Consider the following 14,951-nt stretch of genomic DNA (forward strand, 5'->3'; position numbering starts at 1 on the left):
AACAAAAGGTTTCCAAGAATATTCAAGCTCCCAATCCTTAAATTACAGTGAAGTTGGCAATGTTAGAAATGTGTGTATTATTTTGAAAGTGAAATCATTAGGCAGGAAGTGCTCGGGCTTCTGTACTGCAGCTTCAGAATAGTCTTTAATTCATCTTTAATCTGTTTTAATTTGGTAAATTGACAATTTGTCAGAGGTGTTTTGATTAATCTCTAAAATGCATTTAAAAGAGAGTGGATATAAAACATGACATTTAATTACATAGCCAATAAGTTGTGAATATATAAAATTATTTGTGCAGTTTAAATTCTTCATATGAGTTTAATCTGAAATTAATAATTTCAGATTAAAATATATATATAATATGAATTATCATATTTTATATATTTGACAGCTGTACCACAGATGATTTTGTCACTTCAAAGATTACTTTCACTTTTAATAGCATTTATTATCTTCATCATTGGACGTGAACACTACTTAATGTGTTTATCAGTTTAAAGATATTTTATGTGTTGGTCAAATGTTTCATTTGGAGGCTAAATTAAGCAGTCTGTGTACTCAGTCCTCAGTTTGGGTTTCTGCAGGCCTGTAGTTCCCACACAGCAGGATGGCTGTATTAGCGCCATAAAAGCTCCTCCCAGAAGCTCTCAGTCAGACATGAAGTTGTATTCAGAACTCTGCTGTGACTGCACTGCTGGGATGTCCACATGCTTCTGTTTCCCATTCACTTCTACACCACCTCTACTACTACAACACACAGTGTGAAGCTAACTAACGTTCAGAGCCACAGTAATAACTACTGCCCTCTGCCTTCAGAATAAATGTGTGGAAATGGGAGAGAGGGACCTGGCTGCTTGGACCAGTGTAAGTGGTTAAGAAAATAAACTCCACTTACTGGCTTTTTTCCAGTGGTTTCAGTCACAATGCAGTCTTCCACAGTAGATGCAGTTTGCACTGAAATTCATTTCTGACATTGGAAAACAATGCCTTCAACCACACCAAAATCCATCTAAGGTCAAAGGATGATGGCCTCAAATGTCTTATTTTGCCAACAACCTAAAGATATTAAATTTACTTCACAGAGGAGAGAAGAAACTAAAAATATTCACATTTATGAAACTGGAATCTCAGAATTTAGACTTTTTCTTCTTTTTTTTTCTTAAAAACATACTCAAACTGATTAAGTGATCATCAAAACAGTTTGCGATTAATTTGATAATTGATTAATAGTTTCAGTGTAATACCACCTTTATAATCCAAACAGACATATAGCTGACATGGGCAAATCCACACAGTCACAGCAAATTGGGGGTATGCAGATGGACCCACAGAGCTTTTGTGAACTTCCTCTGATCACAAAATATATGTATATATGTCACACAGGCCCTCAAGCTTTTGCAGACACTTAAAGTATAATACCAGCTTAAGAGTAGCATGTGAAAGCTCCAGAGAAAAGCTAGTAATAATAACAATATGATATAAACTTTATTTGTAAAGCACCTGTCATAAAAATGCAGCTCTAAGTGCTTTACAACAAAGAAATTACATGCCATGCTGCGCATGAAAACAGACATAGAACGAGCATAAAGAATGATAGAATATATAAATATGTGTATGTATGTATATATATATATATATATATATATATATATATATATATATATATATATATATATATATATATGTATATATATATGATTTTGAGATATTAAGTCATTATTTTTGAAAAAAGTTTCCAATTATTTTCACAAAGTTTGTCATTATAATTACTTACAGGATATTTTTCATCACATTTGCGGAAATTAACCTCCATACTTAACAATACTGACTATTTAATTACAAAATGCTATAATTCACTTAGCTTTTATTTTGAAGGTTGTTGCCGGAAGTCCTCGGTGTGAAACACTCCGACTTGGTCATGAAGCGCACACGCACACACCAACAGGATTGTAGCGTCTGCAGCTCGAATAAGCAGAAAGTCGAAACATAGTGAGGATATGAATCACTTGCTAACTTTGCGTGTCCTCGTGTAACGTGGTGTGTCCTTCCGCGGCTCGTTTAGCTCGCTATTAAACATTTCGTCGGTGTTACAAGTGGTGGACTGGCCGCTCTCCTCGCCGTTGTGGCGGAGGGAGCGAGAGTAAATGAAAGCGTTGTTTGGAGCCGTTGAACAAAGAGCTTTTCTTCCCTCTACCATTGTTACTGAGCGCAGCGCCTGTTTTCTAACTCATTCACAGGAGGTTTCCGACTGTTGAAGTAAGTTAAGACAACTACTGTGAGGCTGTACTCTCTGTTTTTAAAAAGGGGCCATGGAAACGTGGGTTTTAATGCTGTGTACTTCCATTCATTCATATGTTGAACTAGTAAATCTCTGTTAACCACTGGGCTAAATGATTAGATACAAGGCTGTTAAGATTGCGCAACACTGATTGGCAGATAACCAGGATTTTGGAGGGTTTTGGTGTCCGTAAACTCCACTGAAGTTTGTGCAATTCGGGCGGAAACAAGGAAACTGGGAAAGGCTTTGTTTTTGTTAGCGCGTTTGGATTGAACTGACTAACGCTCTGTAAGTTACAATTCTTTAAACCCGTCAACTTAATAATAAGCTGTTTTACAAATAGTCATAATAACGTTACCAGATAATGTGGATTGCAGGTAATGTTACTGAATCAGTCGTTTCTACTTAAATAATCAGAGCTATGCGTTTCCACAACAACAACATACACAAGTCCACGTTAGCCTAACGGACTGATCATGTGCGAAAACACTGTCACACCAAACTCCATTCTGAAATTGGTCAATTCTAGTTTGCGTTGCTTATCTCAACAAATATATAGGTCATAGAAGGGGAATCGAAACGGAATTTGACACAATGGGTCTCCCTCTTTAAATCGGCATAAATTAAAATTCCTTGCACTGGCATTTATACAGGAAAATTCAGTTCTACAAGAAGATCAATGGAGAAATAAAGTTGAGAGCTGCAGAAATTAATATAATAGTCGCTTATTAAATGATTATTAAATTGATCTAACACATTTTGATAATCTATTTTGAGCAATATTTCAAGGGGAAAAAGTTCAAATTCTCTGATTCCAGCTTCTTAAATGTGAATATTTTCTGTTTTCTTTATTCCTTTATGGCAGTAATCTGAATATGTTTGAGTTGTGGACAAAACAAGACATTTCTGGAAGTCATTTTGGGCTTTGGGGCACAGTGACAGACATTTTTCTGACATTTTATAGAAAAAACAACTAATCCATTAATCGACAAAATAGTCAGCAGATTTATTGACTATGAAAATAATTGTTAGTTGCAGCCCTATTAAAGTTTAAAAAGTAGACATTTAATTTTTTAAAAGCTGCTTCAGTGAACCACATCCGTGCCAGATTCAGAAGTGGTTCTCTAGGAGTTAACACCCAAGCAAATTGAGTAACACTAACAAGTCATCCTTTGCCAAAACATTGGGCAACATTAAACTGACATGTTGAATGATTCAAACATTGCATTCTGTGTGTACTTGAACAGCAGCTATTGGGGGCCAGGTCCAAGTGTCGAGCACTTGCTGAGTTTGCCGTGCTGCTTGTGTTGACAGGTGAGGGGCGGCCATTGCTCCAGTCATGACCTCTGGGAATGGGAACACAAACAGCAGTCAGCACAATGGAGACAGCAAACCAGCCCAGGCCCTTCTCAAGTCCCACATCCTCACCCATCTGATAGAAGGCTTCGTCATACAGGAGGGTGCTGAGCCTTTCCCTGTGAGTGAAATCACTAATACACAAACTCACAGTGTGATCTCGGTGTGACAGAGACAGCAAGCAAAGTGACTCAAAAAGAATCACTGGCCATAATGACTGTTAAAGCAGGAGTGAAGACTTATAGTTAGTAACATTTTGGGAGAATGCACAGCTTTATGTGAATGAGGATAATAATAGAACATTCACTTTCATTTGCCATATAAGCAGCCTAGTATGAATATTAAAATTTTCCAGGAGAAGGGCAAAGACTGGAATATTTTGTCCATGTAAGAATAGTCAGTGATGGCAAGATTTAAGGCAGGAGCCAGGTGATGTTTGTACATTGTGTTCTTACAGCATTTTGTGGTTAATTTCAGTCTTTTGAAGCATTATCAGCTGCAGTAATGATGTGTTTTTTTCCTGTCTGTAGGTGGAACGTCCATCATTCTCAATTGAGTGCCTGAGGAGACACACAGCAGACTCAAAGTTGGACGGCTTCTCAACAAAGGGTAAAGTTTCCAGACAGGTAGCACAGTGTTGTCATGCATGTGGGGAGCGTTTCTCTTCTCAGTGAACAAATTTGATACTATATATAACATTCTGTTGTTGCAGAGCTGCACCTTCTCCCAGTATCAATATATTTCACAGCATGAATTCCATAATAATATTGATGACAGTAGTTATAATGAAGACTGATACAGCGTCTCTGGCGCCATTTAATCAGTTCCTCAACTTCAGAAGCAAGCCACTCTCTCACACACCTCCATTGCAGGGTGCTAACTGCTAAAGATACTTGTGTGACTGCTTTCACTGCGGTTAGTTTTCTTCCTACTCTGGCCTGTCTCCAACATCGGATTATTTCTGCTTCTACGAACAAGCCAACCAGGAGGCTGCAGCCACCTCACTGCTTGATCATGGTTAGCTAACAGGGATTATCAGTTATTTACCTTCCTTTATAGTACACCAGATAAATAGATAAACCTGCCCACAGCAAAGTGAATCTGGATAGACCATCTGTGGACCTGCAGACACAAAATTTTGAGTTAAGACACACAGGGGGTCTCATTTATAAAACAGAGTGTAGGATCCAGACTAAAAGTGTTCATGCTCAAGGGGAAAATGGCACGCACCAAAAAATAATCCTAATCATAAAAAATAATAAGACTTATTAAACTGTGTGTACGCTCAGTTGCAGTCTTTATAAATCACAGACCACCTGGAAATGTGTGCACATGGATCAGCTTCATATCCCATCATTGACACAGACGCAGTAAAACATAAATGGTCAGTGCAAAGCAGAACATGAATGCTGAAGCACAGTAATGAGCTGCAGAGCAGCAAACCAAGGAAAGAAACTCTTGACACAAAAATCATATCAAACACATACATCTGTTGATTATTCCCTACTAGTAACAGCTGGTTGGCAAGAACCGCAGCTTGTATCTGTACCAGGATGGCGTGGTATGTATGTTTACAGCAAACGGACTGATGCATCACACCTGATTGTGACAATCAGTGGTATCCTCCATCCCAGGGTATCGCCTGAAAATGGAAGTTTGATACATGAACACAATTTATTGATTGAAGTTTTGTTGTGGTGAACTTGCATTGTAATCAGGACTGATGATGAGGATATGGACTAGACCAGTAGTGCAAGAGCTGTGAATTTATGCACTTTATACTTTACACACTTTGTTTTACACAGTCCACACATGCAGGTGGTGATGTACTTTGTGACTGTGACATCACAGTCGCCCTCTCACATATTTCAACTTTTACAATCTTCAACTCACCACCTCACCCTTTCACAGCTCACCCTCAGCCACACAGTTCCTCTTTGTCTCTAAAACATGCTCACTCATGAGTCCGAGTTAACTTACAGGTACACACAGTCTCTCATCATGTTTGTTTCTTCAGATCACAACTTTTGCATGGGATGTGGCGTCTGCCTCTTTCAGGCCACCGTTTTGTGTGTATACACTTGAGAAATGACACCCCGGGCCCTTCTGGCACGCCTGGTTCACACCTCTCAAATAGAGACCATATTCACACTAGTTCCACCACTGAGGAACCTCAGCTGGTCTAGTCTTTTGAATAAAGATAAAAGTCCAAATTCTCTGGTTTCAGTTTCTTTAAATGTAAATATTTTTTAGTTTCTTTTCTCCTCTTTGACAATAACTTGAATATCTTTGGGTTGTGATTAAAACAAGACATTTGAGGACATCTTCTTAGGCTTTGGGAAACACTGACGGACATTTTCACCACTTTGACATTCTAAAACAAACAACTATTAATCAATGATTCAAGAAAATACGCAACTGATTAAATAACCATAAAAATAATTGTTAGTCACAGCTAAAACATCTTGGGCGTGATCCAGTTAACTGTCAATGGGCCTGCACTGGTTTGACTTTAAGGGCTTGTTGCTCTTAAGCGTCCAAGAATTAAAACATCTGCAGTCCAATTTGTATACCTCTGTCATCTGTGTACTGAACTACTTCTGGCTCCTTTTGAAACAAAGGAGCAGTGGCTTTACTTCCAGCTCATATGCATTGTTGTAGCTCTCCAATCTCATCAGGCAAAACAGTTTATACCTGATCTGAATGGACACACTTGAAGGTGAAGGAAAAAGCCTAGAGGGATTTGCCGCAATAGTACAAATGGGTATAAGAGAGCGCACTTTCAGACAGTCTCTTCTTGAAAGCATTCATTGCACTCGCCTGTACATGTAAAAAGTGACAGAAGTAGTTGTGTGTAGATTAAAAAAAAAGTTCAAAGCCCACATATTTTAACGCCCTCTCAAACCAGTCCAATCACTGTGTGAAGTTTTGGGAAATTACAAAAGTTTTGGCCCCAACCTGCAGTTAGATGATTTGAGAAGCACTTTGTTTGCAGTAGATCGAGGCCCTGAGGCTGATCCAAGACACCCTGAGACGTGAACTTGTTTTGGCCTTATGTACTTACGTGTGATTCACGAGGTCACAATGATCACACAGATGGGTTTCCTGTGGTTGTTGTTGGTAGTGGTGCCACTCCTGTATGTGTCCCACTGATTGTGTGTGCGTTGGTTGTGTGTCCCTCAGAGTTAAAGGCCCAGCAGGAGCCCATGCTGACCTGTGAGCTGTGTGGCAGGGTGGACTTTGCCTACCTCTTCAAAAGATCCAAGAGGTTTTGTTCTACAGTTTGTGCCAAACGGTAAGACCAAGCAGGAAGGACATGACTGTCTCTTCTTTTACCTTATGTCTACAATACACCCTGTGGTGGAAATTAGGAATGTCCTTATCAAGTGTCACCCAGATCCTTTGATATCAGATATTTAAAGATACAGAGTCAGAACTGTGCTACCTTGTCTTTGTACTGTATTCATCTGAATACAAGTTGAAAGTAGTTACAAATCGTTGCATTGTTTTTATTTACATTTTACATAATCTATAATGGAATTGGGGTTTGGACATGTATTTCTATTTTGAGCAGCAGAAATAGACTGCACCATTGACCAACAAAAACCTGATATGATGATAGGAATAAAATGTTAAATGGAGAATGTGACTCTTGAAACTGACATGACATAATCGAGTACCAGGAAGTTTCAGCTGACTGTGTTCGTTTTCTTTGCAGCTACAATGTGGGCTGCACGAAGAGAATGGGTCTCTTTCCAAACCGCAGAACCTCTGTGGAGAACATGAAGAAACAAAGAGCACTGAACGGAAACCACAAAAACTCCTGTTTGGAGTCAAAAAAAAAGGTGAGAGTGGAGTCAGCTGTTGACTGTGACTGTATGTGATGTGTCGTCTTTATCTGTCTCATAGCTCATTTCTGTTGTTCCTGTCACCATGTCAGAGGTAAATATTTTTCCTGTCAGTTCAGTCTTTAACAGCAGTGTTGTGTTTAACCCTGTGACAGACGACTCCCCCTGTCCAGAAGCCCGCTGCCGCTTCTCTGTCCACTGGTCACTCGGTCCTTCCTGCGCAAGGAGAGTCCAGCCAATGTTCAGACCTGTCTGGCTACAAAAGACCCCTGCCCCCCCTGTCCGCCTCCCCGCGGGTGCCTGAGATGCGAGAACCTGAGCTGCCCCTGTTGCCCTACAGCTTCCTACCCAGTGACCCCGGCCAGTGGAACATCGAGGACGTCTACGAGTTCATCTCCTCTCTGCCAGGTGGGTGCAGCCTGCCTCAGCTGTTATACAGATGTTGTGCAGTTTATCATTGGCCAGTGGAAAACATTGATAGTGGCAGTGTGGAGGTGACAAGACATGATGGATGAGAGAGCAGGCGTGCAAAAAAAAGAGCCTTGGCTGGACTCAGACCTAGACTGTTGATATTACTGATACAATGTCGGCCAAGTTACTTTGAAAATGTGATAAATTACATATAACTAGTTCCTTTCATTTGAAAGTAATAAGTTACTTTACAACATTACTGTGTAGAGTAATCTGTTTCACTATTTGTGCATTACGTTCACCAAAATAACTGCAGAAATAAGACTAGATATTATAAAATGGAATAATAAGATAATATATTCCTTTATTAGTCCCACAACAGGAAAATTTGCAGCAAAGTGAATAGCAAAATAAAAAGAGCATCAATTAAAAAACAATAAATTAATGAGTAAGTAACAAAGGAATGTAAATGAAAGGAAAGATTAAAACTAGGAACATAATCAATAGGGAATATAAAAGAAAAGAATAACATCAATGGAAGGATAAATAAAAATAAACAATAGGAGTGATATAAACGGGGAAATATAAAAAAGAAACATTGGATGCAATAAAATATAAACAGTAAACAGACTAAACAGTTGAGTGTACAACATTGCATATAGAAAGTAGGTAATATTATATAATTTTATATTCTAATTTTTCCATTATCAATTTTTTTTTATCTTAAAAAAATAACCATATATTGTGAAGGATACGATATGACACACCTGTAGTCTTTCAGGAATAACCGTGACCTGAAGCGTTTATGTTTCAAGGCTGTTTTGTGTAAACATGTGAGTGATGCCCAACAGAGAGTCACTGAACAAATATTTACCTCTATTTTGCAACCTTAGAGCAACCTAGTGAGCAAAGATGGATGATGTAATATTCAGCAGCTCTGACTGAACCAAATCTATCTGACAACAAAGAACAGTTCTGACAGGACCACACGACAAAGTTTAACTCAAAAAAAGATGTCCAAAGTTGCAAAATTACTCCATTAAATTAAACCGAGAATCATTAATGTGAGGAAAAGAGGGAGATAAAAACCATGTGGCTCCACTCTCTGTTTGTCTGACTGACTGCCCTCAGGTTTACCCCAAACCTGCCTCCTCACAGGAGCAGCAGTTAAGTCAATGAAAGGTGGGCAAATATTTGAAAACACCAAACTGTTACCTACTCCCAACCCTTACAAATAAAACATCTTATACATCTTAAATTATACACACACATTTTAAACGATTACATTATACTACATATAACATGAAAATACCTGTAAATAATTCTTATTCCTTCTAAATCAATTAACTTAAATCATGTTTACTGTATTTAACTTCTTTAAATTATTTATTTCCTTCTTTAACCAAACATCAACAAATTGCATTTAGGCAATTATGATTGTTGCAAGATTTTCTTCTTTCCTCTGTGCAGCATTGTGGTGTAATCTGACTGTCTGTGCTGTAATCTGTCTGTAGGTTGTCTGGAGATCGCTGAGGAGTTCCGTTCTCAGGAGATCGACGGACAGGCCCTGCTGCTGCTCAAGGAGGATCATCTCATGGGAACCATGAACATCAAACTGGGCCCGGCGCTCAAGATCTTTGCCCAGATCAGCATGCTCAAAGACTCGTAGCCCATCTCACCCCTCTCACACACACACACACACACACACACACACACACACACTGCTATCAAAAGCTGTGACTGGACAAACACAACATGCTCAGGATCCCACATGCTGACTGACTCTGAATTGCGTTCAGGTTCGGGGCCAGAGTAGTTTGATGGATGTTTTGTCGTGGCCTGCTGAACACGAGGACATCAGCTGGGACTGTTTGACTCACCTTTGACACTGATCACTTCACTGTGCAACCGCTTCAGGAAAACCTCACCCTGTAGTTTGACAAGAATGCTGTGTTAGCTAGGCTGTGTTGGGAGAACATGTTGTTTTCATATTACTGAACCTCGGGTTCCTGCAGGAGAGGTTCAAGGTTAGCAGTTGATTTATGTTAGTATTTCTCACAGGGAGTGCGCCTGTGAACATCTCTCATCTGTGCCTGCAGTGTCAGCTAGGGGTGTCACAATTTACCAAATCCATGATTTGAGTTGACTTTGGATTTTAAGGTCACATGTTGATTTTCAAATTTAAAAAGATTTCAGCACTTTCAAAATCTTTCAAATTCCCGGTGCCTGCATGTTGCTACAGTCACAGCGCTTCAGGTTATAAGGGGTCATTAAGTAACTTAAGTCATCTGTGCGGTGGTTAGATAAGCAAACATTCAATATAGTTACTGACTGAGACAGATGTGAAGTAAAAAAGAATTCCCATTCGTGCAACGTTAAGATGTCAGCGTCCTGCATCCTTCACAGCAGAGTTGTGTAAAACGCCATTTGAAACAGATAAATGTTCCCAGTGGAAACACGGAGCGCTGCTAGATGTAGTGACGGTGGACAGGAAGGGTCAGTCAAACAAGTGTTTGTCTTTTCTTTGGACGTGTGAAAGTAGGCAAAGATGGAGAGAAAAAAATGACTGCAATCCCCTTTTCATTTGGATTATTGAAACTGAAAATTGAATATTATATTGAAATGTGACACCCCTAGTTTCAGTTTGGAAAACATACCTGCTTAGTTAGAATGACTGATCGACGGTGATCAATCTCTGTGCAGAACCACAGTTAGTCCTGAGATAAGACTGTCATACTACCTATTCCAGTCCTGGACTGCGTTCTCTGTAAACTCTGTAAACAGTCACTGAGCGGCTCATAAAATTCATTCCATGGACCCTTTTGAAAATAGGCAAATTAAAAAGTGGAATAACACAGTAGAGCCAAGGTAACAGAAATGATCTCACTCTGACAAAGAAACAGGGCTCAAACAGTTACTTGAAATATTGAAATCACAGTATACTGCATTTTACAAATTACAAGAGGCGCAATATTTGTTAAAGGCAAAATGTGTCACAATATCATTTTACATTAAATACTGTTGTGCTGCAGAGGTGTCCTGGTCTACACATCATATTCTACTGACTTAAGAAGACATTGTTTGCAGATCCCTGTGAATATCACACCATTATCATCATAGTAATGTTTTCAATGAAAATGAGATAATGTAAAAAATTCCCTCTAATATGATGAGGCATATCACAGTTGCAATATCAGTCAAAATAATCACAATTAGATATTTTTTCAGAATTGTTCAGCCCAACCAAGACGGGTCTCTTCCACTGAAGTCAATATAAACCATTTCAGATCAAAGATCCTGAACAAAGAAGGAAGCTACAGGACAAGACTGCCCAAAGAGATGCCTGCAGGCCTGCTATAAGGTTCAGTTTGGCCCACCAGATGTTTAAGTGGGGAAAAAATAAAAATGAACATTTAAAAATTCTCATCTAAATAGTTTTTTGTGAGGTAAAATCCTCTTTAAATATGTGAGTGCCCTAAATATTAATATTTAAAATAATCTGAGCATAGCGGGGAGGGAATTGGTCAATCAAGGGAACCGTTTTGCAACAACAGACCATGACCACCATGAAGTTTCAGTTTTGTCCCTTCAAGGGAAACATTGTGGACACGTTATTAATTCATCAGTGTTGTTGCAGTACACCTTCCAGCCATCTGTGGCAGCAGAGTTCACAGCGCTCCAGAAAACCTGCACCATCTTTGATTGTACATAGTCCCTGCACTCCAAATCACATACTTTTACTTTTTACTTTTAGCATGTACTATTACATGCAGTATGCATGAATTTGGAACATACTACTTTCTCATACACTCATCACAAAGGATTGTGGGTCAGAATAGCCAGAAAAGGATGGTGGCTTGCATTCTGCAAAATGTGACCGATGCAGTACGACATCCTGGAATTTTTGGCATACTGCATGTGACATACTGTGTATTGAGATGTACTAAATCTTTTTCTGGCTTACTAAATAGTATGATAGTATGTAAGTGTGTGTTGACTTCAGTGGAAGATACTTTTTTTGTCAAGTGTAAAAGTTCATTCTTGGCCATCCACAGAGTTTTGTGACTTTATTTTTTGTGTGAATTTTACTGAGGCGTTCAGTGACTGAAATGTTCCAGGAGATGGCGATGCAGGACCGTGACTACAGTCCTGTATCAGGGGTCAGATCCAGTCCAGGGTGTGTGTTTAGACTGGGACTCCATCATCTCCAGCAGCAGGTGGGAGAAAAGCCATCCAACAACCCAAAAGACTTTTTTGACTTGATACACACCAGTTTGATCTCTGCTTCCAGTCTTCGTGCGGAGCCTGTCTCTACAGGACAATGTTGGTTAACCTCTTACTCTGCCGCAGTACACAGGCTTATTTCGCCAAATATCAGACTTCAGAAAATGCTTTGAATGAACAGCCAGTTGATTAATTGTAATAACTGAAGAATCATTGGCCTGGAAAAGGATTTGGACTTAGCATTGAGTGGAAACACACCAACTTATTGAACTTTATGTAGAAGAAAAGCTGTTGTTTCCAGGTGGAGACTGATTTTATACTTCTGTCTGTGTGACAGTGTCTCTGTAAAGGGCTGGACATGACAACATGACCACATATAAAATATAATGTGATCCAGTGTAATTGTCTTGTTTCAACTCTTCAGTCATGTTTTAATAGTTTGCTACATTTTATCAGAGGGTGATTCAGTTCCATCAGTTTTGTCCACTCATTATCTGCATAGGGTCTTTTTTTGATGGGAGGCCACTGGTATATAAGCCACATGTCACTCTCTCCACCAGATTTCTTTGACCAAAACAGTCATTTTACCTCACAGAACATGGATGTGTTATTGTGTGACTCTGAAGAATCTGAAGTAGCCCTTTAAAACACAGATGTCACATAATAACACAAACTAAACAATGTAAGCAGTGGTAGACCAACAACTCCCTTGTTCCATGAAGTAAAATGACTGAATATGAATTTCCAATGGTTGCTTTAGAGAGAACGATGTTTGGCAGTGGTTTCAAATGAGAAAAGTCTGTCTGACAGCAAGTGGTGAAAATATAGTTTACACTTAAACTGATTTCTTTAGGTGGCTACAATCCATTTTGCTGCTGACCCTGTCCACAGCAGTACATTGCTTAGCTTCCCACACCGGTACGCCTGCTGCTTCTCTAAACCTGGGGCGTGTCGACAGCCATCTGCTGTAGGTAATACACTGACTAGATAAGTACCTCAAACAACCACACTTCAAAAAACCTGAACTATCCCTTTAATGCAAAATTTCTGTCCAAAATGAGCTCCAACATGAATTTTCTCACATTCCACACTCCCTGATCACTGTTATGTCACTGCTGCACACAGAGAATGACTCCCAGAAGTGCCTATGGTGACATGTGGGGACACAAGTATAATTCAGGCTTGAGAAATTAAAGGGACAGTTCACCACAAAAATCATAAATACCTATTTATCCTCTGGCCTGTAGTGCTGTTTATCCATGTGGAATTCTTTGGTGTGAGTTGTGGAGATATCGGCCATAGAGATGTCTGCTTTCTCTCCAGTATGATGGTTGCTGCTGCTTGTTGTGAGCAGTTTCATGTAGGAACTACTTTCTTTCTGCAGCTGAATCTATTGGAACAACTTTCGAGTTTACCAGAACTACTTTCTTTCTTTCTTTGATTCAATTCAGGGATCCAGATCACTGTAAGACAGTTTCATATGTCCATTTAACACATTCAGTTCTGTTAGTTATATCAACCCACAAAACTAAATTATGATTCATCAGTTTTATGACTGAACTCTTTCAGACAATAGTGACACAATTCCATAATAAAGACGTCTTAAAGACAACAATATAGATCGATATTTTCATTTTGCGTCCATCATATTGGATCGTTGAACATTAAATCAATATATCGATCCAGAGTGATGTATCATCACATCCCTGTTTCATGAAGCTGCTCACAACAAGGTCTGTGGATTATCTCGAATAACTGGGTCATGATTTTTGGAAAGAGACATTGGTTTTGAATTTCTCAAATGTAAATTTTTGCCACTTTGAGCACCACAAGCTGAGTGACATTTAGTCCCATTATATCTCCAAAACTGTGCAACTCACACCAAAAAAAATCTGGATGGATAAACAGCACTACAGACCAGAGGAAAGTATGTGTTTTTGATTTAGGGATGCACTGTCCCTTTAAAAGTGTGAAAGCTGTGGATAGTTTATCATTTCATTCAACTTTTACCAAAGTCAAGTTAGTGTCTCTGCTGAACTGCTGTCACTAGAAACATGCTGAAGTTGAACAAAAGTAGTGATGTTGTTTTGTTTTGTTTTTTAACTACAGATGCCATAAAATGTTTGAAAAGTTGTCTTCCAAAGTGTATTAATCTATTTTTTCTACAGACTACATGTAATTCATCAACATGATAAAAAAAAACTGAGGCGCTCATGTTTTTGAGTCGTTGTATTACAGATTACAGATCTGGCTGTAATTCACTGGTCAGCGTTCACAGATAATATTCTGCTTTACAATCCCACTGTGAGCGAGGGTGTCGTTTGTTTACAGTATTGTATTTTGGAATAAAACTTTTTTTTAGTTGAAATGCAGGGCTGATTGGGTCATGGCCCCTTAAAAGCATCTGTGTGAGTGACAGCTGGTTAATGTTACTTGTCTCTGAGTTATTGAACATTTTTGTCCTTCAGAGTTGTTAATACAGAAAAAAGCCCCAAAATAAAACCATTAGATGAATAATATTGACTGCTTCTGACCATTTGACTGTATTTGTTCATCAGTTCTCGTTGAGAACAGATGAATTACACCATGTGTTGCTGCAAACAGCAGCGTCACCCTCACATCAGCTTTATCTTTACCAGTGCAGACGTGGGAGGACTTCAATAACCGTTTACCCTCGATTAAAAGTCACATGCATGGATGATATTACCATCCGTTAAAATTCAAAAATACATCACAAAAAAAGTACTCTGACGTGTTTCGGCATCAAGTCTTCATCAGGGAGTCAGATCATGACCATTGACTTTTTTTTTTTTTTTAATTAAGTGCCTCAA

At 39.0% G+C, this 14,951-nt stretch overlaps 1 protein-coding gene across 3 annotated transcripts; it reads left to right on the plus strand.

Moving 5' to 3' along the window:
* The first annotated feature begins 1,919 nt into the window (after positions 1 to 1,919).
* On the plus strand, positions 1,920 to 12,522 carry LOC146325694 (polyhomeotic-like protein 2). 3 transcript variants are annotated; one of them, XM_084721830.1, is made up of 7 exons: positions 1,920 to 2,259; positions 3,529 to 3,758; positions 4,168 to 4,246; positions 6,821 to 6,932; positions 7,356 to 7,482; positions 7,641 to 7,893; positions 9,411 to 12,522. In XM_084721830.1, exons 2-7 carry the CDS (start codon positions 3,621 to 3,623, stop codon positions 9,563 to 9,565), a joined length of 864 nt encoding a protein of 287 aa, XP_084577956.1. In that variant the 5' UTR covers positions 1,920 to 2,259; positions 3,529 to 3,620; the 3' UTR covers positions 9,566 to 12,522. The 3 variants fall into 3 exon arrangements, with proteins under 3 accessions (XP_084577956.1, XP_084577957.1, XP_084577955.1); XM_084721831.1 differs by having other exon boundaries at positions 3,532 to 3,758; XM_084721829.1 differs by having other exon boundaries at positions 3,596 to 3,758.
* Positions 12,523 to 14,951: the final 2,429 nt, after the last annotated feature.

This window comes from Lutjanus erythropterus, chromosome 6, assembly GCF_056507025.1.
Source record: "Lutjanus erythropterus isolate fLutEry1 chromosome 6, fLutEry1.hap2, whole genome shotgun sequence".
In the NCBI taxonomy this organism is placed as follows: Eukaryota; Metazoa; Chordata; class Actinopteri; order Lutjaniformes; family Lutjanidae; genus Lutjanus; species Lutjanus erythropterus.

What these genes read in the sequence shown, in the direction of transcription:
- LOC146325694 (XM_084721830.1), top strand. Translation starts at nt 3,621, where the DNA reads ATGACCTCTGGGAATGGGAACACAAACAGCAGTCAGCACAATGGAGAC. An exon ending in GGACGGCTTCTCAACAAAGG is followed by an intron (nt 4,247 to 6,820) that starts GTAAAGTTTCCA and finishes TGTGTCCCTCAG; the next exon opens with AGTTAAAGGCCCAGCAGGAG. An exon ending in GTTCATCTCCTCTCTGCCAG is followed by an intron (nt 7,894 to 9,410) that starts GTGGGTGCAGCC and finishes ATCTGTCTGTAG; the next exon opens with GTTGTCTGGAGATCGCTGAG.